The sequence below is a fragment of the Mesoplodon mirus genome (assembly GCF_964341445.2).
Source record: "Mesoplodon mirus genome assembly, chromosome: 11".
In the NCBI taxonomy this organism is placed as follows: Eukaryota; Metazoa; Chordata; class Mammalia; order Artiodactyla; family Ziphiidae; genus Mesoplodon; species Mesoplodon mirus.
This window is the reverse complement of record NC_138987.1, coordinates 45,920,814-45,946,432: the sequence shown is the minus strand read 5'-3', so window position 1 is coordinate 45,946,432 and position 25,619 is coordinate 45,920,814. Positions and strand designations below refer to the sequence as shown.

At 59.1% G+C, this 25,619-nt stretch overlaps 1 protein-coding gene across 7 annotated transcripts in view; it reads right to left on the bottom strand.

Moving 5' to 3' along the window:
• Positions 1 to 339: 339 nt before the first annotated feature.
• SHANK3 (SH3 and multiple ankyrin repeat domains 3) overlaps positions 340 to 25,619 on the bottom strand; it is a 52,290-nt gene continuing 27,010 nt past the window's right edge. For 2 of the 7 annotated variants that reach the window (XM_082635378.1, XM_082635379.1), the window contains 6 exons: positions 18,433 to 18,563; positions 17,737 to 17,821; positions 11,085 to 13,335; positions 3,993 to 4,020; positions 3,384 to 3,457; positions 340 to 2,895 (listed from right to left, as the gene is read on the bottom strand). In XM_082635378.1, the coding sequence (XP_082491504.1) occupies positions 2,304 to 2,895; positions 3,384 to 3,457; positions 3,993 to 4,020; positions 11,085 to 13,335; positions 17,737 to 17,821; positions 18,433 to 18,563 (3,161 nt within the window). In that variant the 3' untranslated portion in view covers positions 340 to 2,303. Of the gene's footprint in view, positions 2,896 to 3,383; positions 3,458 to 3,886; positions 4,231 to 11,084; positions 13,336 to 17,736; positions 17,822 to 18,432; positions 18,564 to 25,619 lie in introns of those variants that run through there. The other 5 variants (XM_082635380.1, XM_082635381.1, XR_014295275.1 and 2 more) reach the window with 4 other exon arrangements.

Genomic DNA, 25,619 nt, shown 5'->3' with positions numbered 1-25,619 from the left:
GACAACTGGATACTGGGGGGAAAAGCGGACAGAGGCCACGGAGGACAACCGGACTTATAGCTCAGGAGGCGTCATTCACTGAGCTGGTGAGCAGACAGCGAAGCTTCCAGCTCAGGAAGCATGGGCTCAGGTCCAGCAGGACTTGGAGAGAGAGGCACAGAGAAGCCAGGCACGTGGGCGTGGAGCTCAGCAGAGAGCCTGGGTCAGAGACAGGGATCTGTGTGGTCACTGCGTGTGGCTGAATGCTTACTCGAGGCCGGGGAGGTTTGTGTGAGCTACCCAAGGGACAGCAGAGATTGTGCTCCCAATATCTCCTCTTAAGCAGGCAACAGAGAGATGGTTTCATTTCTTATAAATTTATTACATAATAATATTATAATAATTATTATCAATAATAATAATAATATAAGAAACATAGATCTCTGTGGGGTGTATCACAACGTCAGGGTCAGGAGGCCTCAGGACTGGAGCAGGGGGTGAAATCCCCCAGCTGGAACTCCATACAAAAGGAGGGGTGAAGCAGAACTGACCCTGTAAAGTTAAAAACCCAAATTGAACGGAACCAAAAACCCACAGGTGAGTGTGAGACGAGTGTGTATGTGGCAGTCTGTTACAGTGACTGCTGCTGTGTGTGTGACCTGGTCTGTTGGTGAAAGGGTTACTGGGTGTGAATCTGCCCAGGGAATGGGGCCGGCGGGCCGGGGGCGGGGCGGGTGGGCACAGACCGGCGTGCCAGGTCCCTGGGCTGTGAAAACTTCTGTTTTCTGGGTTTTTTAATTTTTATTAAAAAAAGCTAGAAATATAAACAGAAACTTGTGAGTGACGTGGATGGAGCTTAGTCCAGACTCCACAGCCTAGGTTTAAAAACGTCCCGGGCCCCCCGCCCCACAGGTCATTGCTGAGTGTGAGTAGTCACAGTAAGGGGGGCTGGGGTGCCCGCCGGGGCCTTTGCCTCTCCCCGGGGCTCGCAGTGGCCTGGCTCTAGGGCTGCCCCTATGAAGCCCGATGGGGGAGAGCACTGCCTCCAGGGGCCCTTGGGGGCCTCTCCCAAGCGGCAAGCCTTCACCAAGAAGGCCCACTCAGGCTCGGCGAGGCTCTGGAGGGACAGGCTGGGCAAACAGCAGGTCCCAGTGTGCAAGACGACCTCTGACTTTCTTTGGAAGTGGAGACGGGGTGCTTTCACAGGCACACACCCATGCACGCACCCTGTGCACGCTTCCGAAGCCCCTACACTAGTCCAGAGTGGCCCCTAGGGACCGCTCTCCAGTCAGGCACACGCGGGGCTCCGATGCACTCAGTCACACCCCGAGATTCACACACTCGCACATGTGCGCACACACGCAGGGCGGAACTGGAGACTTCAGGTCTGAGGCAGGGAGGCTTCTTTGCTGTAGTCGCCCAGCAGCGTGGGAAGGAGGCTAGACCCCTACTGGGGAGGGACCCTGTGAGAGAGATAGCTGGGGGCGGGTGCCAGGGTCCTGCCCTCCCACCCACCCCCCAGCCCCGCTCCAGGGCCACGGTCTCCCAGGCCATCTGACCTTGCTAGTGCCCAGCAGGACTCGCTGCCTGCCGCCCCTCCTCCACGCAGCACCTGAAGGGTCGGTGGGGCACACTATAGCTCAGCGAGGGGAGGGGGCCCAGCCGGGGCCCCAGGGCGGGTTACTAGGACCCTGGCCAACCCCAGACCAGCTGGAGCGTCCCCCGCCCCATGTGGGGTGGCAGTGGCAGTTGAGGGGCCAGAGATGGAAGACTGGGCAGCCGCAGCGGTACCAGTGGGGGGCTGGAGGGGAGGGGAAGGGAAGCTATTGAGGACAGAGATATTTGTTCCTTTTCTCGTTCCAAATATAGAGTGGATTAAAATATGCAAAACAAGGGGGCTCCTTGGCCCCCAACCGAGAACCCCAATGTCTCCCCCCTCCCCCCGAGTCACCAAGGTGTGTCTTGACCTTGCATGCTGGACTAGGTTCCCCCCTCTGCGAAAGTAGCCACCAGGAGCTGAGCGGGAGATGGTCAGGCCGGAGCACCCCCCCGTCCCCAACCCCTCCCGCTCCAGCCCCCCCGCCCCACGGCCCGCGCCCTTCCTGACCGTGTGCTGGGTGGGGCTCGACGGCCTGGGAGGGCACTAAGCAATGTACAGGGCAAGTCTCCGAGCAACAGCAAACAGGACGATTCATGCAACATTCCTGGCCCGGGCGCCGTTTGGGTCGGGGTTAGGGGGCGGGCCGAGCCCGCGGCCCGGGGGCGGAGGTGGGGGGCCCTGCCGGCAGGGCGCGGCCGGGGCGTGGGTGGGGGGGTGGGGGGCGTCAGCTGCCGTCCAGCTGCCTGAGCGCGCGCTCGATGTTCATGCGGTGGCCCACGCGCGTGACGCCCAGCTCCACGAAGTCGTCCTTGGTGAGCGCCGGCAGGTGCGCGCCCTCGATCTCGTGGTCCTCGAAGCGGTCGCGGTGCTCGCCCAAGTGGATGCTCTCCAGCCAGTCGCCCACGTCGAACTTGCTCCAGAGTTGCAGGGGCTTTTGCTGGAAGGGCCGGCGCGGGCTGGGGGCCCCGGGGCCGGGGCCAGGCGCTGGCGAGGGCAGCGGCGAAGGCGAGGGCGAGCGGCTGCGCGCGCTCACACTGCGCACCACAAAGCGCACCTCCTTCGGCTCGTGCGGGATGGAGAGGCTGGACGACTTGAGGATGGTGGGGGGCGTGAGGCCGAAGGGCCGCCCCACGCCCCCCGCGCCCGCCCCCAGCCCCTCCACCCGCTCCAGCGACGCGGGCTTCACTGGGCTCGGGGCGCGCCGTGCCACTGGGTAGCGGCCGCCGGGCCGCACCGGGTAGGAGGCCCCGCCGCCCGGGCCCCCAGGGCTGCGCTGCGCTGAGATGGAGCTCAGCTCACCGAGGCTGCTGAAGAGCCTGCGGAGGGAGAGGGGGTCAAGGCCAGGTGAGGGGCACTAGGCGAGGTGGGGGTGGGCGGAGGGGCGGGGGCCAGCGGCCAGGAAGACTCCGGGAGGGCGGGGGCGGGAGGGGGTGGCCTGGGACTCGGTGGGTAGCCTTAGGGCCAGAGGAAGAAAGGAGGGTAGGGTCCTGTGGTTACTCTGGCCTCGTCCTCAGACTCAGAGCCAGTGCCCTGCTGGGGGAGGGGGGGCCCTAGACTGAGCGGCCCACGAGGAGTAAAACCCCTGGCCCCCTCCACTCTTTGCGGGCTCCAAGAGCAGGCTGCCAGAGGAGAGACAGCCGCTGGGGCAAAGGGCTTCCCACCGCATTTCTGACAGCCCGGGACACCAGCTCTGGACACTGCCCCGTCCACCCACACCCTGGAGAGTAAGACTCCGGCAAGACCCCTCACCCCTTCTCCCACACACCACTTCCCCCTCTGTCATCATGAGGGGACCCAGAACGACCTGGGCTGGCTGCACGGCTGGCTGAGTCGTGGTACAGGCTGGTGGCAGCACAAGACGGAACAAGTCCATGAGGTCTGAGACAGACACGAGGCGGCGTTCACACCCACACAGAGCAGCGGCACGTGCAGGGCAGGCGTGAGGCAGCAACACACCCATGACACTCGGCCTCCCCGCACAGGACAGCGCACAGCAGCAGCAGTAGCACCCACGTGTGTTACATGCATGCAGCAGCATGGCAGGAGTGGCAGTGGCCTGCTCACGACAGTGACACAGCAGCACGTGTGCACACACACACACACACACACACACACAGATGGGTCTTCACTTCCCAGCATCACCTGATAGGACCCCAGGCCTTCAGCCCCGCCACGCCCCCCAGCATGGCCATGGTGGAAGGCCTGGCTGGGGGGACTCCTCCAGAGAAAACCCACTCCTAGATCCCATGCCACCTCCACCCCGTTTCTTTCCCTGTCCCCTACTGTGGCCACGGGAAGCCTCATGGGGCCGTCAGTGGCACCAAAGCCCCATGAAGCCACGCAGAGCAGAGATCCAGGCGGGCAGGTGCAGCGCACGGACAGTGAGAGGCATGGGATGGGCATGCTCACTTACACAGCCGGCGCTCGGGACCACCGCGCAGCTAGACAGAGCAGCCACATGCAGATGGGCGGGAGAGAGCAATGAGAAGAGAGTGTTAGCGGCCCAGGCCCTCAAAGCAGGCGCACGGCCCCCAGTCACGACCACAGTGAGGGCAGCCAGGTGCAGGGACCCCCCTGGCCAGATACCCAGTAAGGGAGGAGTTCAGGTGCAGTGGGCCCAGGTGCGATGGGAGGGAACACATCTGGAGCTGCTGGAGGAAGGAAAGTGCAGGCCCGATGTGGGCAGAGCTGGGTGGGCTCCTGGTTTGCCTGTGACCTGTTCTCTGGTCTGTGAAGTGCAGACCACAGTGGTGTGCATCCACAAGCTTTACTAAGAGCCCTGTGTGGCAGCTGCTCAGCAGACCCCTGGCACTTGGGGGTGCTTTGTGTCCCCTTGTGCTGCTGCTGCCTGAAGGGCCTCTCTCCAGCTGCCATCCCACCTCCCTCTCCCTGCCCTTGTCCACACTGGGCTGAGGACCCCTCCCCTGGGTTCCCCCACCCACCTCTGTGCTATCCTGACTGGTACCTGTCCCACACTGCACGGTCACCCTGAGCATCCCTCCTCCCCTGAAAGCAGGTTTTGTCTCTTCCTGTCTCACCCGTGCAAGGTCAGCCTCCCGCTGGAGATCCAACTCTGTCCCTCCTACTCAACCTGGTTTCCATTGCCTTCCACTGGCTCCCTCTCCTCAGCCTCTGTCCCTGCTGCCTTGCCCAACTGCTCAGATCCAGAGCAGAGCCTCTTGAAGAGGCCAGACTATGCTTCCCCCACCCAGCAGAGAGGGACTCAAAGGACACCTGGGGTGATGGGCTCAAGGAACAGGCACCGATCACCAGAAGAAACCCTCCCCTCTCCCACGTCTGACCTCCACGGTACCGCCTGGGTTTCGGAGCAAAGTGGGGCGGCAGTGGAGGGTGGGGGAGGGTGCCAAGGAGGTGGTAGGTGCCCAAGTGGTAGCGACTGCTAGGGAGAGGGCGAGGGAGCAGTGCTGGGGCATTGGGCCCAGTACAGTGCTCCCCTCCCGCCACCCCGGGCCCTCATGCATCCCACCCTGGCATGGGGACCTGCATCTTGGGATGGAGTTCTGCGTGGCCCACCCCCAGAGTCCCCTGGAGTAGGGTCTGGAGCCCTGGCAGGGGGTGAGCTGGAGGCCTAGGATGAGGGCAGACTGGCTCAGAAGCACCAGGGAGACCCTGCCGAGGGGAGATACTGGGTGTGGGCAGGTGGGCACCTGCCAGAGGCTAGGGCTGGTGCCAGGAGGTGCCATGAGTGAGGGACTGATCCAGTGGAGTGCAGGGGAGAGGGCCGGTCACACCCCTAAGGCTTCCCTCCCAAGGCCCCAGGGCATAGCAGGGAGCGGCCAGGGATGCCCACGGCCCAGGTGGCTGCTGCTCCGCCCCCTCCTATCGGGGAACAGGGAACTTCCCACATCGTCCCAGGCCAGGCACCCTGGGAGTGTCCATGGTCAAGGTCCACATGTGTCCATACCACCTCTGCAGAGCCATCGCCGTCTATCACCACTCTGAGCTGTCTGACGGCCTCCCCAGCCAGGCTCTGACCATGGCATGGCCACATCACCACCCCTGCCAGCCTCCCAAATCTGGGCCACCCACTCTCTAACATGTGGTGCCTCACTAGGCACCAGCACCCCTGGACACCTTCCGGCCTTTCTCCAGACGTCTCAGCCAGGCTCCACACTCCCCAGCAGCTTTCCCACCAGTGTCTGAACCTCGCACTGTCTGGCCTCCTCGTGACTCCTCGACCAGTGAGGTCTGCTCCACCGCCCCTCGCCCCTGCAGTTACCGAGGCTGTCAGCAGAATCCCCGTGCTGACCTGTCCACTGGGTTCCCTCTTAGGCACCCTTTCCTCTACCCCTTCCTTCCTAGATAGGCCCCCCGCTTAGTTCGCACTTTCTCCCAGGCCATGTCATCCACTCCCACCCTTTTCTGTGACCGATGTGCCCATGAATGCCACACGTGAAGCCACGCCACTCTCCCCAGACCTCTCCTGGGGCCTCCAAACATGCTCTCCCTCGCCCCGGTCCTTCCCACACCAGAGGCCTGTGAGCCACCATCAGCTGCTCCATCCTCTCAGCCCCATGGCTGATACGCCACCAACCCCCAGCATTAACCCTGGCCCTCCTCCTCACCCCCAGCCACCTCTGGACCCAGACCTTTCGTGGTCTCACTCAGGACCTTTCATGTCACTTCCTAATTGTTATCCTGGACTCTTGGTCCCTAGCTCAAAGCCAGGAACACAATATGCACTGAAAAAAAATGTTACAAAACAAAGACAATGTGACATGTCACTCTCAGGCTTGACTGCCTGTCAACCCATTGGTGCCAACAGGCAAGAAAAAGCCCACTCCGGCCCTGGTCCCTGCCTGGAGCCTTCTGCCACTGCACTCACGCAGGGCAGGTCTAGGCCCGTGGCCTTTTGAAATTTAAGAGCCTCATTCATGGAAATAATCCTCAACAGGAGCACAAACTATATCCGGGCTTGTGAGCATCCCACTGCACTCTCTCTGGTCTCCGTGTCTCACTCCAGCCCTAACTTCTCACCGCCCACACTAGGTCATGGCTCCAACCCTGATGCACCCAGATGCCCCTATGACCCCTCCTCTGTGACCCCTTCCTGCTCCCCTAGCAGGGTTCCGTGAACTCCTGAAGCCCTGATCACATCTCCTGCAAAAACACACCTCACAGGTCCCCAACCTGTGAGGACCTCCGCAAGGACAGAGCACATCCTGGCCCCTGTGCCCTGCACTGGCCGGCACACAACAGGTCCAGTTTCAAAAGAACAAGCCCTGAGGCACCTGCAGTCATGTATGGCTTTATCCAGATCCCTGTCAGATGGGCTAGCAGGACAGGGCTCACAGTAGGTCCCCAGGGCAGGGTTTCTCCACCATCGCAGAAACGTGTGTCTTCTGTGGGATGCTAATGAGTGATCTACTAAAGAACCTGTCCGAGCCCACAGCACGCAGCACATCAGAAGTTCTGAGAAGTGCCGCAGGAAAGAAACCTCGTCAACTTTGTGTTTCCAAAGCTATTTCGCCATGAACTTTTCTCTGTAAAATCAGATGTGACGGTCAGACAGGTGTAAAACTGAGGGCCACAGCAAAACTGAGTATTGCTGTGGGGCTCAGAGACATGTGGCCCTCAGACCACATGTGGGATCAGATCCACCCGTGGGGTCTGGAAGACAAGGGGGTTCCGAGCAGATGCGGGGCTCTGAGTAGACGTGTTCTGCCCATCAGGCTAGACCCAAAGCCGGAAGCACAAAGAGGTGGATGGTCTGGGGTCAAAGTTCCAAAAAGCCAAAGGCCATGGGCCTTCTGGATGGCCCCAGTGCATTTCCCCAAGTTGCCTAGCTTCAAGTCCATGACACAAGGGGTAACCTCCCCTTCCCCTTCTGAGATCTTCCTAGATCTCGGACCGCAGAGTGTCTTGCGGGTAAAGGACGCCAGAGCCTAGACTGAGCTGTCAGTGAGGAAGGTGGGCAAAGCAGGCGCTTCCTTTCTTGTGGTGTCTGTCGGGCGAGGAGAGGGGCAGGCCTGTGAGGGAACACATGGGGGGCCAGTGGACAAGGCACGGGGGTGTGACCCACTGGGTGGCCGTGGCAACTGCCCTAGGGCTTCAGCTAGGATCCATCCTGGGAAGGAAACAGCCCCACTGGGACATCAGAACTTCCTGCACTTTGGATATGTCTCTGAAAGACAGTATCACTAGCACTTTTATCACTGTGTGAGAAATGAGTGTCACACTCTAGCCACTGCTGGCGGCAAAACAAGAGCTGCCCAGCAGCGCCGATGGGCAACTCAGCCACTGCCGGCCACACGCGGGGCTGACTGGACGTGGCCACAGCATCTCCGCTCAGCCACCTGCCAGTGGCCAGAAGTAAAGGGTCTAGGACAGGCAGTGGGGCCCACTCCAGAGGCCCATGATTTCACCCAGGTCCGAGGGCAAGAAGGGGAGCATAAGAGGAAGGAAGGAAGGAAGGAAGTGTGAATAGGAGCAGAAGGAAATGTAGAGGGAAGTGGGGACGGAAAGGCAGGGCAGACGGGTAATGTTGCCGGGCCTATCAAGCGGCACTGGCCGGGCTCAACTGCAAGTGATTTCAGAATCCACGTGCTGTTACACACCTGACTGATAAAGGTTTGGTCTACAGAATGAACACATACGCACTTCTGTGTGAGGGGAACTATTGCACATAAACACAGCGTCTGTCACTAGAAGGGGTTTAATGACAGAGGCTCCAGATTCTAGTGGACAGAGAGCGGGGCTTGAGGTCAGATGCCACCATCTACTGGCTGGAATGGATCTCCTTAGAACCTCAATTTTATTGTCTGGAAAATGGAGATTATATTATTATCCGTCGAACAGAATGGCTCTGAAGATGAAGTAACATGACTTGGCCTTTTTCAGTGCAGGGCACTCATCTTCCCGTAAGGATCCTAAGAGTCCTCCTACCAGCCTGCCTGAGGGCTTGGTCACCCTCACCATTTCACAGGGGTGGGATGGAAGTTCACTGAGGCTAAGTGGTTTGTCCAAGAATACAAACTCAGATGCAACCTGCTGAGGGCTGAAATCCAGGGCCATCGGACCCCAGGCCGACGTCAGGGAACAAAGCGAGGTGCTAAAGCTGGTGAATGCCATGGCACAGGGAGTCTCTTGTTTTAGGCTCTCTGGCATCTGGTACCCTTGGGAACAGCACCTGATTTTCCTTTGGATGCCCGCCCCCTCACTCAGCGCCCAGCCGGTAGCTCTGGCTGACCCCGTGCCCTGGCTCCCAGGATAGCATATGAGGCAGGCCTGGCCAACAGCAGCCCTATGTCTCCCTGACCCCAGTGACCGTTTCAGGGGAGGCAGGGGATCCACATGAAGCCAATCGGAGGCCGGGATTCTGCAGGAACTCCTGAGGGAAAGAGGCTCACTCTCCCGTGGGCCTGCAGGACAGATGGGATGTAAAGGTTGGAACTGCTGGCCTTGCCCCTCCCCCACACCACTTCCAAGAAAGGAAACAAACACAGGTTCTGGCATGACCCAGACCCACTGGCCAAGAGCGCCTCGCCGTGACAAAGGGGAAACGCTGAGGACGACCGTGAGGGATGTGGCGGCAGGTCCAGCCCAGAGACCACCTCCTCCTGCCCTGTGACGGCCCAGCTGCACCACGGGAGCCAGCAGAGCTAAGGCAACACCTGGGCTCTCCTGAGCTCGGCCGAGGGGCTCGACAGCCAGCAAACCTCAACCAAGTGTCTGTGCTTCTGTGGCATTTGTCCTAAGCCGCCTCCCTAGACCTCAAGTCACAAAAGACAGCACTTGCATTGAGCTTTGTTCTTTCGTCCGTTTAGCAAATGTTTTATTAAGGCCTGCACTGCACCAGGCACTGTGCTACCCGCTGTCAATGGCTTTAATTTTCATCAGGACCAAGGGGCACAGAGGAAAGGAAGGGCTGGTGGAGGGGGGAGAAACAGAGAGCGAAGATGGGGACTGGTCCAGGCTGAATCAGGGAATCCCCACCCTCTGTTCCTCAGAGGCCTAGGACCTGGGCTGCTCACTCTGACTGGCCACTCCTGGCCACACCCCTAACACCCACTCGAAGGGCACTTTAAACATTGCCCTGCTGAGAAGAGGGCTTTCACATTCAACTGGGAGTTGGAAGAGGTGAAAAGGGGAGGGCCCCAGCACAAGCCTGGGATGACGGGAGCTGGAGGGCAGCATTGCCGAACCACTCGGGAGAGGCATCACTAGTTTCCCAAACCCCGACTTATCCTTTGAGTCCTTAGCTGGAAGGAAGTAGATCAGACAAGCCCTTGTGAGTAAGACCTGGACCCCTCACTGCTTTGTGAACTCTGCCTTCCAAGGTTGGCAGGAAAGACTCACTAGGTTGGTCTTCAGGGTGGCGAGAAGAAGGACTCAGGAGGTGGCACCCCACGTGCTACCCACAAAGCCAGAGATGGGGGAGGGCCTACGGGGCACAGAAGGCAAAGGCAGACAAGGGCTGGCCAGGGGACGACCAGCTCTGCGTCAGACCACTCGTGGGCAGGAACCAGCTCTCCCGCCAGCAAGAGTGGAGCCCACAGGCCCGAGGAGGTACCCCTTGGGGGCGGAGGCTTGGGAATGAGGTCCTCAAGGAAAGAGCCAAGGGATGAGCCCAGAGGCTCTGGCAGCTTCTGCCCAGCCAGAGCAGCACCCCAGCCCCCTGCTCAGCCCCTCCCCCCAAGCCAGCGCCTCCTCCCATTTCCAGGGCACCATGTGGCCTCTTGAAGTCCCCACCTTGTGTAGGAAGTGGGCGGGGAGGCCAGAGGAACCGGTAAGGTACGGAGAAGAGAGAGCAGATGGAGGCGCAGAGAAACGGCATGATTTCCGCCTAAGAATGGCTTCCTGATGCACTCTGAAAATCACGCACAGGAATCTGTGTTTGAGGGACTCTGAGGTGGTGCTGAGGGACAGAAAAGAAATGTTTCCGGGGCAGAAAATGGGAAATTGGTGGTGGGTCCTAAGAGGAAAAGGATCCAGTGTACTCCAGGTTTCAAAAGGAAGCAAGGCAGCTACAAAAGGAAGTGAGGAAAGATGGCACCAGCCACGTGGGACAGCCATGTGGCCACAGAGAAGCCAAGTAGCTGGGGTGGGGGTGGGGGAGAGCTGCAACTTGAGTGTGGACCAGAGAACAACCCTCGATGGTAGTAGAAGCAGCTACGTCAGGCGTGAGAATGAGAGCGCAGGGACCCCGGGGCAGGGAGCCTCCAGGAGGGCTGTGGAGGCGTTCACGGCCAGCCTGGGTCTCCGGTGGGTGCCCAGCTCCCACTGCCAGCACCAACAGGGATAGAGAGAACAGAACCCCTGATATTTCAGATGGCTGAAAGAGCCTTCGGTCTCAGACAGATAAAGCAAGGCCAGATAAAGGACAGAGATGTGGACGGGAGCACAGGGATGGGCGCCACGGACAGGTGAGGGAGGGGACAGAATGGGCTGTGGAGGAGGAACAGAGGGGACCATGGAAGGACAAGAGGAAGAACGGGGCGGGCATGGACAGGGGACAGGACCCTCCCCACACCGCCCTGCTCACCGAGCTGCCGCGATGGGCGACTTCTTGGCAGGGTCCAGCAGGCCGCCCAGGCCGCCAACTGGCTCCTCCCCCAGGGAGCGGGTGTCTTTGTTCAGCTGTTGCAGGCGGGAGCTGAGCTCACTGATCACAGTTGGTTTGTCGTCTTCGGGCCCGGGGAGCCCCCGGCTCTCCACGGGGTCCCCCCACAGCTTGGACCTTCTCTGGAAGAGGTAGCGAGGGCGAGCAGGCCCAGCAGCGGAGGCCAACGCGGCGGAGGCGGCATGATGCTGCTGGGCCATGAGCTCGCTGTCCGAGGACTGCTTCAGCAGCGGGTCCCTGAAGGTCACCGGCCCCTTCCCCAGCGGGGACTTGAGCTTGGGCTTGGGAGGCACTGGTGGCTTCTCGAGTAGAAAAGTATGTCCATCGGCGAAGGAGGTGTGGGTGTCGGTGAGTTCCCCGCTCTCCGAGCTCAGGGTGGACATGCTGGACACCGTGGAGATGGTGCTCGTGGTCTCCAGGTGGGGGTCGCTGGAGCTGCGCGTGTCGGCCTCCTCCACCCCCGAATCCGCTGCGGACTCGGGGGCAGGGGGCGGCTCGCTGCTCGGCTTCCCTGAGGCCGGGCCTGGCAGCGTGGCGGGCGAGGGACCTGGGCCAGGGAGTGGGGTGGCCAGCAGGACCCCATTGGCAAACTCTTCAGGAGGCGGCACGAGTCCGATGCGGGCCAGCTCCTCTCTGGTCTCCTCGTCGCTGGAGGACAGCTGGGCGGGCGGCAGGTTCACGGCGAATACCAGCTCTGGCTCCTCCTCTGAGCTGCCCTGGCCCAGCCCGGGTTCTGTCGGGGTACTGCCAGGGGGCTGGGCCCGGGGGCTAGGCAGGGGCTCTGCCACCACGGCCGACTGCGTGGGGACCGGGGCCAGCTCTGGGGTGCCCGGGCGCTCCTCTTCGGCCCCCAGCCCACTGGGCTCCTGCCCATTGCTGGTGGCGTGCACGACGATGAGGCCGGCTGGCCGCTGCAGGGACGTGTCCAGGACGCTGAGGATCATGGACTTCTTGTCCTCCGGGGACTTCCGCTCCTCCCGGGGAGCCTTCTCGGCTTCCCTGCGAGCAGGCACAGGAACCCAGGCTGGGCTCCTCGGGGAGAAGGCTGGGGAGGCCAGGGGCCCTCGCTCGGGGTCACGAGCCTGCACATCCACAAACAAGGGCCCAGGGCGGTCGGTGTCAGGGCTATGCACAGGTGTGGGGGACCGGGAGGGCGCCTGGGAGGCCAGAGCCCGCTCCCGGGCAGCCAGGGCAAGGGCCAGGGGTGAGCTGGGGTCCAGGGGTTTGCCGGTGAGCGGGTGGATGAAGGTGGAGCCCGAAGGCCCAAGGCTCGGGCCGCTGACCAATGGCTTCAGAGCGGAGACAGGGGAGGGCAGCAGCAGGTCACGGCCGGGGGTGGCGCCGGGCCCCAGTAGGCGCTCGTCAATGGAGCGGGAGGGCTGCAGGGAGGGCATATCCGCGCTAGGAGGGCTGCTCTCGATGGCTCCCACAGATAGGAAGACGGTGGAGCGCCGCCGCTCCTCCAGCCGCCGGTCCTTGCCTGGGGCCGGGCCGCCGAACGCGAGCCCGGGTCCGTCTCCGGGGCTGTAGTCGAGGCCGCTCGGCCGAGGCCCGCGGTGTGTCGGGGAGGGTTCCCGGGCGAAGCTGCCGCCCGCCGGGCCAGGGCTACCCACAGCCAGGGCCGCGCGCTCCTGCGCATCCTCCACCTGCAGCTGCTTCACCAGCGGGCTTTTGCGGCGCTGAGGTTTGGACGGCGCGAAGAGGCTGGCGCTGAAGGCGCCGAGGTTGGCGTAAGGGCTGTCGGGGCCGGGCGGCCGCGGCCGACGCTTCGGGCGCTCCGGCGGAGTGGCCGCTGGCGGGGGCCGGGGGACGTCGCCTGCCTCGGGCGCCGAGTCCTGAAGGATGATCATGGAGCGCGCGCGCTTCTGCCGTTCTGGGTAGGGCAGCGGCCCCAGGGCCGCGCCGGGATCATACAGGCCCGGGGCGCCCGCGCCCAGGCGCGCCTCCAGACCGGGTTTGAAGCTGGAGCGCACGGTGTCGTAGGCGCGGCCCGGCGGAGGCGGCGGCGAGAAGGCAGGGGGCGGCCCGGAGTCGAAGTAGTAGGGTGCGGGCGGGGGCGGCGGTGCGGTCTGCGGCGGGGGCGGGATGCCTCGGCCCTCGCGCACTGAATCCTGCATCGACGTGCTCCTCGGGAAGCGCCCCTCCAGCAAGGACGCCAGCTTCTCATCTTCCCCTGCGGACAGAGGGGCCCCGGTGAGCCCGGCCCAGGAGCCAGGGGCCTTCGAGGAGGCCCCTCCCGACCCAGGCGCCCGCACTCCCCGTCCGCAGAGGCCGGCCCCGCCCCCCACCCCAGGGCAGCCAAGGTCCCGGACGCCAAGGCGCCTTCGAAATCCGCGGGAGGTGCTGGCCGCCAGCCAGAGGACAGAGTCAGGGTGGGCGTGGGCGCTCGGATGAGATCAGGGGTAGACACGGGGATCCCAGAGCAGGGGATCTAAGCAAGATCCCCAGTCTGGGCTCGTCCCCGCCGGGTTGGGAGGGCTCCTGCGGAGACTGGGGAGAGGTATCCGTTCAGATATAGCGGAGAGGAGAGCCCCCCAGCGGAGGCTATGACACAAGACCCAAATTCTGCCTACTCAGGTTGGGGACACGGAGAGGGCCCAAGGTCAACACCGCAGGAGGGCAGGGGCAGCCCCACCCCCACCCCCAGTCGTGGGGACAGAACTGCAGAGAAGGGCCAGGGGGTGGCTGGCACAGGCCTTCGCACACAAGACTGAGCAAGGCCACATCTCAGAACCACCAGCAGTGGAAAAAGCAGGTGTCACTGGGAGGCCCTGGTGGCCACCAGAGGCGGGAAGAAGGGAGATGGTCAGAAATGAGCGGGAACTCTCCCAAGCAGGAGGGACACGCTGTGGACAAGGGGGCAGCAGGGCTGTGGCCGGGGACAGTGCCGATGCCCAGGTGAGGGAGGCTTTGTAAAGAGAAGTCCTGAAAGGCTCTACCCCAGAGACCGACGGGCACTGGACTGGGGGAGGCTGCCAGGTCACTGCCATAGCCCTAGTGGCGGAAATTCAGAAAGGCTGGGCAGGAGGGAGGGAGGGCTGCAGTGGAATGGCAGGCTGAGCACCTGACACGTGTTTTAGTTTCACTCCTGATTGGCTGTGTGACCCCAGGCCAGGCCCTGAGCCCCTCTACGCCCCAATTCTCTCATGGACAACAGAGACTGAAAGTGAACCCTACTTCCTGCCACACTCAGCTGTCATTAGGATCTGTGCGGGGGCAGGGCTGGAGCGCTCAGAGCCCCCACCGTCCTGCCGCCCAGCTAGGGCATGGCAGGACCTCCCGAGCGTTCCTGTGTACACAACGCGTACACCTGTGCTGCAGGTGTGTTCAGTGAGGCTGCAGGTGTGAGGCAGCCCAATCCAGGGAGAGTGGAGGGGCCGTCCTCAGTGCTGACACACGGGTCTCCGGAACAGTTCCTTGGGAATCTACACCTGGCCTCACTCTGGGCTTGGTCACATTTTCATGAACCCACGACGATGCAGACTGCCTGTTCCCAACCACCTCCTCCTTTGGCCACCACAGTGCTCACCAGGCCTCCCAGCCGGCACTGTTTGCATGTGTCCTGCATAACGGCTCTTTTACCCACCCCCACCCACCCCCTGGCTCAGCAAGGGGCGTGGGGCATGGGGCCGCTTTTGTATAAGATAAGGCTTGAATTCCAGCTCTGCCACTTCTTGTCTGATACCTCTTGGCACTTCAGTTTCCTCATCTCTGGAGACCTGCCCCCTCCCACTGAAGTGCGAAGTGAAGCCATTTAAAGCTTACAACACAGGGCTGAGCCCCCAGCAGCGCCCCCAGGAAGGTGGCTGAGGTCGTCATTGTCATCATCATCATCATCACCATCATCATTTTTAGGCCAGCCTTCCACCCCCACTGCTGGACACAGATTCTGTGCCAGGTTCGGCCTGGGTCTCCTCCCTGCTGCATTTCTTGAGCAGCATATGAACGCAGCTCAACACCCACAAGCTTGTGCATGAGATGGAGCCACGTGGGACAAGCTAGTGCACCTGGAACACACCGGAGGGTCAGCATGCCACGTTCTGACCCGGGGTAAAGACAAGTCACTTTCCTTGTGATGAAAATGGGAATCCGTTCGATACAGAGCAGGTGGGGCCACTGCCCAAATAACAGCCGTGAGCATTTCTCCAGCCCTTTCTGTGCACCAGCCTCAAGATGCAGTACCTGCATCTACTATCACCACGAGCAGTTACTCAGTACTCAGTCTGTGAGTACAGCCCTCTGTGCGAACCTCAGAGTGGCCTTAGGAGGTAGGTACTAGATGGTCCCCATGTTTATGGATCAGGACCCTGAGATTTCAAGGGTTGAGATGTGTGCCCAGGGCCACGTAGCCAGGACAAGGGGTAGGAGTCCCGGAGTCTGACACCTCAGCCAGCGTTCAAGTGGGTGACAGGCGGCAGGCTAGGGCAAGGGGGATTAAAGATGAGCCACCCGTGGACTGAGCACAGGAGGGTCCAGGAGGGTGAGCAGGGAACAGCTGGCAATCTCCACTGAGAGGCTTACAGCCTGAAGGACAGGCACTTAGATGCGGACGTGTGGTGGTCAGTACTGAGACTGGGTGGGGCTGAAGGACAGGCCATCCAGGCAGAGTGAGGGCAGGTGGAGAACAGCCAGTCCTGGTAGATGAAAATCAGAGGGAGGCAGAGACAAAGGTCCCTAGATGAAGCAGGAGAGGGCTGGGGCTAGGCCTCAGGGCCCCAAGGCAAGGCAGAGCCCACAGAGGACCAACTCTAGGGATGTGAGGTGATATCTTCTGCAGAAAGCCCTCTGTGGCCAGAGGGATGGACTAGAGGGTGAAGCTGGGGCAGGAGGTCAAGAGGAGACCAAAGCTGTGGTCTCCAGATGCTGAGGCACAAGACAATGAGGCCTGGCCAGGTAGGGCTGCAAGGACGGTGAGGAAGCCGGCCATCCCTAATTTGTCCAGGGAGGCAGAGAATAAGGAGGAAACCACAGAGGATGCCCAGGGCTTAGGCCAGGGAGGTGAGGGGGGAGTGCCTCTTGGCTCCAAAGTAGCTGCAGTCTCATGTGTCCTCTCCCCCACCCTCCTACCTACAGAAATGACCCACAGCCGTCTCTGAAGGACCACTGCTGTCAGCAATTCATGCCATTATCTCTCAGAAACCCCCACTCATCCTGCATGTCTGAGCCCAAACGCATGCACACACACATGCCTGGCCTTTCTTGACACCCAAGCATGGTTGGTGCTCCCTAGTAAATGTGCTTTTGCACCCACCATGTAACTGCTGAGCTGAGCTGTCTGCAGACATGTCATCTCCTCCAACTGAGCCCCCAGACCCTGCCCAGCATCAGCCTAGAGTGTACATCAATCAGCAGGGGTCGTGGGGTGAATGAGGGATTGGGTTTGCGGAAACTGATTGGCCAGATGAGTGAATAGAAGACAGGTAAGGCAGCTGTGTGACCTTGGGCAAGTCATTTTACCTCTTTGCCTCGGTTTTCTCATCTATAATCCAGAGGTACTGATAGTGTTACCTCAGCAGGTTACTGTAAGTATTAAATGAACCAGTGTGTGTAGAACACAGAGCGGTGGGGTACACAGGGACAAATGGATGCACAAGTGGAAAGGTCGGTGGGTGAACAGATGGACAGAAAACTGGACATGTCTGTAGGTGGATGGATGGACAGGGGGGCAGGTAAGGGGGCACTAGATGCCTAGAGGGAGGAGCAGTGGGTGGGGCTTATTAGATGACCCAGTCTGGGGTCAACAAGAGAGGAGATGGCCAAGGGTGAGATGTGATGAGGCCCCAAGGAGACAGGTGCAGAAAACAAAGAGGCTAAGGACATAGCCTTGAGAAGGACCCACATCTTGCAGGGGAATGACGGGGACTGAACAGGTCCAGCCTGAGAACTGAGGGGAAAACCAGTAAGTGTTGTCCTAGAAGCCCTGGGTAGGAAAGTTTCATGGAGAAGGGAGCAGCAAAATCAAATGTGTCCACTGGGAGGAACGCCCTGGAAACCACTGGTGATGCTGGCAAGAACAATTTCAGTTTCAGGTATGGACAATTCCCTAAAAGGCCGAGAGGCAGGCAGGGAATGGGAGACAGCAAGTATGGGTGACTGCTGGAGAAAACTGGCTGTGAAGGAGAGGAGAGATACAGAGCAATAACTGGGGTGCCGGGGGGAGGGGAGAGGGCAGATTCAAGGGGAGGGTAGCTTAGCATCAGAAACGTGACAGGTACTCGGGCTGCAGGGGGCACAGCCAGGTAGGATATGGAAGACCCAGGGACGGGGATGCTGGCATCTGTGGGAAGTACAGACGGGGGTGCCCGCTGGCAGGGGGTGACAGATGGCGAGAAGCTTCAAGGGTATCTTTCAGCAAAGTATCTCTGGGTTGGGGGAAGGACTGACACCGCCCCCCCCCCCATATACGTCCACAAAAAAATGAGATTCCTGGGTTGGGGCCAGGGAGAGGCAGGACTCAGAGAGAAACCGGAAACCTCAGTCGAAGGGTGGGGAGAGACAGGGTCCTCCAGCCCCGCACGCACTCCAGCCCCCGCCCCAGTCCTCCAGCCCCATGCAGCTCCCAGCCCAGCCATACCTACAGACTTGGTCCGTGGAATCCCCTTCCGCAGGGAGCCTGGCAGCTTCTCTGGGCCTGGGAGGCCCTGGCGCTCAAACAGTGACTGTGAGAGTTGGAGGGGGCGGGGGTATATGGAGGTTCCAGAGCACTGGGGTCCCCAGCTGCCCATCCAGCCCCACCCATCCTCCTCCTAAGCCTGAGATCAGACACCGCGTGTGCTAACTCCAACAGTGCTAATTCCCATGGTGTCTGACCCAGAAGCCAGGCCCAGGCCCTGCCTCCAAGGAACAGGGCATGGCTGTGGGCCCACAGGCATAGGCAGCACTGGGCAGGGGTGATGCAGACGGGCCAGAGAAGTCAGGGGTCCTGGGTATGGCCGAGGTGAGGCTGGGGGAGCGGCCCAGAAGGTGCCAAGTGAGAGGAGTGGGCGGGGGGACAGCGACACCATGTTGTGGCCTCAGCGTGGCTGGGGTCCTTGCTCTAGGTGGCACAGAACCTGCCTAAGGCGGGAGGCGCCAGAAGAGTGAGAGCTCAGCACGAGCTGGACTGTGGCTGTTCTGAGGGCTGATGGCCCCAGGAGACGCTATGGGGTCCTTCACCCCCACCCCTGGAGAGTGGAGTCCAAATGATGGACCCTCGCCCTCCAAAATGCACAAACACCCAGTAGGGGACATGGCACTCTGACCCCGTGCCCCAGCTGCCAGGCTGGCTTACGCTGATCTCAGCAGGGGTGATCCTCCGACTGGTGGGCCGCTGTTTGACGGTGGCAGCTCTCGAGTCAGCATCCGCGATGTCTGGCCTCAGCGCCGGCTCCGTGGCGGCTGCCAGGATCTCGTCCAGCTTCTCTGCACAGCCAAGGAGGTGCCGTCTCAGCCGCAGGGACCTTGAACCCGCTACAGCCCTCTGCAGCCCCACTCACGCATCCTGGCTGGTCCTCCTGGGGCTGCTGACAGAGGCCACTGGGGCCCCGCCTACCTCGGCCCCTCACTCCCCAAGGCACACAATCCAGAACCAAGACAAGAGGCCCCATAACTTGTATCCCATCCAAGCCCCTCACACACCAGAACCCAGACACTGCTCCAGCCTGGCCCCTCCGTCCTCAGGGAGGCTCCAGGGGACCCCACAAACCCCACCAGGAAAAGCCCGGCTGACCATTACGGAGAGAACCAGGCAGGGGGCGGGACTGTTTACAGCCCAGAGACCTCCTGAATTTCCCCATTTCCCTTTGCCCTTTCACTCTTCTCCTTCCTTAGCACATGGCATTACTCGCCTGTCTGTTACCTCCACTGCACCAAAAGATAAGCTGTAGCCCCAGAACAGACCCTGATGTACAGGAGCTGCCCACAGAGAATGTGTATAAACCAAGAACCACGGGGGGCAGCGTCTGCCCACAAAGAATGTGTATAAACCAAGAACCATGGGGGGCAGGGCCGGGGCTCACTGCAGGAGGCTAGAGACCTAAGAAATAGCTGTATGCAGATCAGGAGGCCACAGAATCTACAACCCCCGAAAAGCATCCCCACCAAGGGTGGGGGGTGCAGAGAAGAGGATATTGCGAGGGGCAGTGCTGCGGGGGCTCCACCGGCCCTTTAGAAAGCAGCCCCAGAAGCCAGGAGGGGGAAGGACAAGCCCAGGGCTGAGGCCTGAACCAGGTGCCCTCGGGAGGCGCTCTTTTCAAATCTGTTATAAAAGAAAAGCTTTGTTTGCTTGTTTTTCTTAAAGCTATTTAATGTTTTTGAAAGTGGTGTTTTTGATTACCAAGCAACTTGGAAATTTTGTTAAACACTTGTGTCTGAAAACTATCAGCTGTGGACTGATGACTGGGAAGGGCCCACTTAGGGCCAGCACACGGGACACAGCAGGGGCTGGGGGCAGCTCCCATGTCCACCTGGCTGCCACACTGCCCCTCTCATCCAGGAGCCCCACCGCAGCCCAGCCATCACTCAGCCTCCAAATCCCTGAGCCCTTCCAGACTCTTAGGAGCTGTGCCAACCAGAGAGGACCACGCATCTGGTTACACTTAGTCCTTTTATGCCCCAAGTGCCCCCCTTGGAGAATTGTGGTCAACCTTGACACCTCCTCCCAGCACTGCTCAGCAATTGCTGTGGGGAAGGAAATAAATTCCTCTGAGATGTACAGTACCCGACCCAGCCCAGACCCATCCTGTATACTGACTGTCCTGACCTAATCTCTTTGTGACTTGATTTCCTGATCTGATAACAGGCATTAAAAAAGGTACCTGCTTCAGTGTCTGTTGTGAGAATGAGCACATACGGCAGAAGTGCTACAGCTGTGCCTGGCTCAACACAAGCACTGAGGACACACTGGCTACAATTCTTCATGTCTGTGTGCCTCACCTCCCCGAACAGCACATGGGCTGGCAGGAGAAGAGGGCAAATACCTTTGCCAGCATGCCCTGCGCATCCAGCCTGGTACCCAAACACAAGAGAGTTCAACAAATGCTACGAGTCACCAGCAAAACACGCTCCATCTACAAACCAGCTCGCTTGGCCTGTGCACAGCTCCCAGCGCCACCAGGTGCAGATAGGGGCGGGCTGTTAGAGGGGCCTTCCTGTTTGCTTCTGTAATGAGGTGAGTAATTTCCCTTTGGAAGCTGAAATCACCATGATCACCATTTGCTAAGTCCGTGGGGATTTCCAGAGTTAGAAGAGGTTTATGCGGCCCCTCTCATGCTGCAACCACCACAGGCAGAAGGGATCGCTATTGCCCCCATTTTACCCAAGAAGAATCTGAAGCTCTGAGAGAGATAAGTTGCCCCAGATCACAGATCCGATAAGAGATCAGACTTAACAACCAGATTATCCGGAAACCACAGACATAAAGACATGAGCAGAGAGAAGATATTTCCGTGGGACACACGGGGCGCATGCTCACCTGAGCTGTGGATTTAGAGGCTGCGTCTCTAGGTCTAGAAGCACTCAATCTCAGAGACCCAAAGCAGTGTGCACATGAAGTTATTAGCAAAGCGAATATTGTTGGCCATGGGGCAATGGTGCTGAGGCCAGACGGGACTTATTTTCAAAAGGAAAAGAATCAAGAATTCTGCAAACTACAAGCTGGTGAGGTTGACACCAATCCCCAACAAAATGAGAAAGATATATTCTTAAATAAATGACTTTAGATACTTAACAAAAGAAATGAAGCCCATTAGGAATCAGGTCTGGGGCACTATACTGGCTGTCAGGGGTCGCTATGTGGCAGGGACGCAGCTGGGGATGCAGCTGTTTGAACCAGGACCCAAGCAGGGATGAGGGGCCTGCGGGGGCGACGAATCGCTGTCAATTCCCCTGCAACTGGAAGAAGCACACAGGCCACAGCAGAGCACCCTGGGAGCCCCGCTAATGAGCTGAGGAAAGAACCAAAATATTCCAGAAATAGCTTGTGTGTCTGCCTCAAAGGTGTGAAGAAAAGTGTCCCCAGAGGAGACCTAGTCATCTGTTTTATACCTGAAAAGACCCTGAAAAGGGAAAGCATTTCACCTGGGACCGGGGCAAGGGCAACGGGAGAATTCAGAGGGTGAGATCGCAGGTCACACAGGGAACCTGGGCTCACACAGACGGGCAAGTGTGTCCCTGGCACAGGGAAGGCCCAGTGGATCCTGGAGTGAGGGGTGGGCGGGCACCAGGCACAAAGACAAACGAGTGAACACACACGCCTGGGGCCACAAAGCCATCTCAGGCCCCTGCTGGGCACGGACTCCTGTGCAGCAGAAAGAGGCTCCAGTCTCCACGTGAGGTGGAGCCGGCTGGCAAAGGCCAGGCCCTAGACCCCACCAGACACTGGACCTCAGCGCCCAGGCCCAGACTCTGTCCCCGCCTGGCTGCTGTGCCTCATGTAGCCAGGCTGGACATACAGGAAAGAGCTTCAAAGGATCCAGGGCAGGAGGTCTGACGGGAGGGGGAGGGGTGGTCAAGTCAACAACCTGGGCGACAAAGCTCTGGGGCCCAGATTCCTGCACCTAAAGGGTGTCAGCCTTAGGCTTGACCCCGTAACAGATCAGCACAGAAACGGAACCCACACACCAAGCACAGGAGCCCCAGAAAACAAGCAGAGAAGAGCAACAGAGGCTGGGGCTGAGCACCTGACACCCCACCCCCATCAACCCGGTCACCCTGGTCCCCAAGCGAGCTCCACAGCTAGGCCTCCTGAACCCTTCCCCCCTCCGCTCCAGGCTGCAGCACGAGCCGTGGCCTCCACTGGGACACTTTTCCAGCTCTGCCTCGGCAGCCCCCGTGGCCCTCACGCCGCTGCCCCCAGCTCACTCGAGCCCCCGAGGACTGTGGCCACACTCCCCATCCCAGGCCCATCTGACCCTTCCCAGGTCCTTCCACTGTGCCCCCAGCAGCCCGCCACGGAGAAGGCCAACAGGAGGGTGCAACCCAGGCTCCCAGACCCCGACTCAAACTGGAGCCCCTCGCACACAAGCACTCCCGCAGCCAAGGGTCAGGCAAAGCTGGGCCCCGAGCACAGCAGATGACTCACCCCCTTTCCTTCTCCGAATGGAGGCTTGGAATCAAGAAACAGAGTAAACGGGGTGAGAGGCAGGATTTGTCCCTTGGCACCCGGGCCCCACTCCCCACTCCCACCCCCTCCTAGCCCATCCTTACCCTCCCAACAGCCAGGATCTCCCAGACCCCCACCACCCCTGGCCTATACCCTCGTCAGATCGTGAGTGGCAAATCGACCCAAATGCCAAGTCAGTACATGAAATTCAAGGTGCGAACAACCACAAGCAGGGACAATGCTTGTGTGCATGCATGCACGCGCACACACACTCACACGTGCTTGTGTACATACACACAGACATGCACACACTTGTGTGGACACACAACTAAGTCACACTTGGTTCAGTCAAATGTTTGTTCAGAAAAAAGGCAAAACCCCATAAAAACCCATTTCAGAGGCCACCAATGGTGCAGTGGCCACCCACAAGCATTCCTGCAGTGTGTTTCCAACAGGCAAGTCAGCGTGTTTTCCAGACCAAGGCCAGTCAGGGACCACACCCTGGCATGGCACCTGCCCTGACATTCTCATCTCGAAAAAAAAGGAACCCAGAAGCTCCAGATTTCTTATGGGAAAGAGGATGAACAAGAGGGACTTGGACCCATCAGGGCCCCCTCTGGCCTGGGTCTCCACCCACCTCTGCAGCCCCAGCACGTCCTTGGTTCGAGCTATGCAATGAGCACCTGCTGAGTGTGAGGGGCCCCAGGGCTGAAGGGCACTGGAGGGGTCCCACCCTCCCTCCTTCCCCCTCTCTCTCCCTTCTCAGGAGGAGAGTCCCCATCCAACCCCTCCTCTCAATGCCGTCTCTGCCAGCCACCTCAGCCCTTCCTTTTCTGGGACACCAATGCCCCCCCAGGATATACCTTCCCTTCCTCTTTCCCCTGCAGGGCCCTCCAAGCCACATGGAGCCACCTTGCATGAGCCCCCATCCTTGCCACCTGCTTTTTCTGTCGCCTCACATTTTCCTTTCTTCCCAGGTGTTCAGGTCATCTTCTCAATAGACTACAGACACTAAAGGGCCCTATCAGCCCTCGATATTGTGACATAAAACTGACAAGTTTATGCTGGCAACGAACCCACGGGTCTTATTTCTATCCCGTAAAAGCACAAACACTGGATCATGGGATGATCGCTTAGGTACCTGGGAAAACCCTGATGCTGGCCTGGCTTCCTCAAACCAGGTGTGTCTACAGAAGGTCGGCAGGTGGACTGGCTTCCCAGGACAGCTGTCGTCCAGGGGCAGGAGTGGGTTTCCTGTGCTCCCAGCTGCCCAGGCCCTTCTCTGAACAGAGCCACGGGAAGGGCCTGGGTCCAGTTCAACAAAAACTGTGACCCCCTCACTCAGCAGTGTGGATGGAGGCTCTGTGGTAGGCTGTCCCTTTGCCCTCCCCCAGACTCTGCTCAGGAAAAGCTGGTGAAAAGGATGCTGACCTCAGGCCACAAGAGTGAGCTCCCTCCCTCTGGAAGACATGGGTCTGTGGAGCAACCCTGTCACAAGGCAACAGAGGGGATGCCCAGGCCAGAGAGGAAGGAGGCTCTTCTTCCATCCACTGGTCTCTGCACACAGAAGCAGCCCAGAGAGCAGAAGGCAAATCCTCTGTTTCTGCAGCGCAGAGTCCCGGGGCCCCTGGAGGGCAGGCCTCAGGCTGCCCAAGCACCTCCTTCTGAACATGCAGCTGTACGTGGCCACGTGATGGCCTCTGGCAAGAGACTCCCAGGAACCATCCACCAGAGCCTGGTGTGGGGTGTAGCCAGACCCAGCTGCCCACTGGTATTGGTTTATTGACCAGTTTGGATCTTCAATCAGTGCAATGGGTCAGTTCCCCATGGCTAGCCTTGTACCCTTGTGACCCCGGGGCCCGGAGTCTGCCAGCGTCTCTGCCTTACTCTTGAATGAGCGAGGTTACCAGGCATAGAATTCCAGGTGGAAAGGCATTTTGACCCAAGACTTTGAAGTTACTGTTCCGCTGTCTTCTAGCATCTGCTGATCAGACCTCCGCTGTCAGTCTGACCCCTGTTCCTTTCTAAGTCATCATTCTCTGGCAGTTAAGATTTTTCTTTTCGTCTATGGTGTTGTGAAATTTTACTGTGACAGGTCTAGAGGTAGCTTTGTTTTTACTTCATTGCTTCAGACTTACACTCCTGCAAACTGGAGTCTCATGTCCTTGTTCAATTTTAGAAAATTCTTAGCCATTTACTCTTCGAATATCGCCTCTTCCCCAATCTTTTTACTCCTTCCCTCTGGGACTCTATTTAGGCTGGGATTTTTCTCAGTTGTCCTCCATATTTTTTATCTACTCTTTGATATTTTGCAACTCCTTATCTTTCTGTGCTGAATTTTGGGTAGTTTCCTCAGATTTATCTTTTAATTCATAGTTTCTTCCTTCAGGTGGGTCTACCATACTGTTTCCCAGGCACGGATTTTTAAAATCTCAGGGGCTATATTTTTGTTTCAATAACATTTCTTTAGGAGTCCTTTTCAAATCTGCTTATCCTTATTTTTCCCCCCGACTGTGTTGTTCTTTCATTATGAGTTCTGTTAGTTCTCTCAAACTTTGTATTTAAACACCTTGTTTTGTCTCTTTCATAGCATTCTACGGTTTCCAGTTCTTCTGATGCTAATTCCGAGTCCTGGGCTTGGCTCGAGCTTTCCCCCATCTCTTGGCTTTGTGGGGGTATCAGAGCCCCAGTGCCCTGCCCGTAGGGTCTGTATCGGTCCCAAGCCCTCATGGACTATGGGAGCATCTGCTTCCTCTCACTCCCTTGGCTCTGATTTCTTTCTTCATTTTTGAGAGCTGGGAAATTCCTCTTCTTTTGTTTTGAGATGGCTATGTATTTTTAGAGTTTTACTTTATTCGGAATATTTATGGCGAAGAAGGTCCTGACCACATCAGCCTAATCTATCTTGGTGGCTGTCCTCCACACTAAACTAAACTGCAGTCAAGAGGACCTGCTTGGAAGGAAAGGGCTCAGCAAAGGACTAGGGTCAGGGATCAGTCCATGAGGGAGGTCAGAAATAATTTTAGGAGACAGGTAAGGGTTCCTTCTATGGCTGGGGCAGAACCAAGCCTGAAGCCAGGGTTGGGGCTCAGTCTAGAACCAGGATCAAGGCCTTCCTGTGCCCACGACTGGGTCAGAGCTCAGCACAGGACCAGAGTCAGGGGTCCTTCTATGGCTGGAACGAGAGCAAAGTCTGGAACTCGAATTGGGTTCAGGTTATAGAAGGACAGAGCACGTTAACAGTCACGCGTATTGGGACATGCCGTGATAAAGACGTCCATGGTCATGTAAGTTAGGGCATAACCATTATTAACTGTCACGTATGTCAGGACATGGTCATGTATATCTGAACATGCCAATGATGAGGCTATTAACGG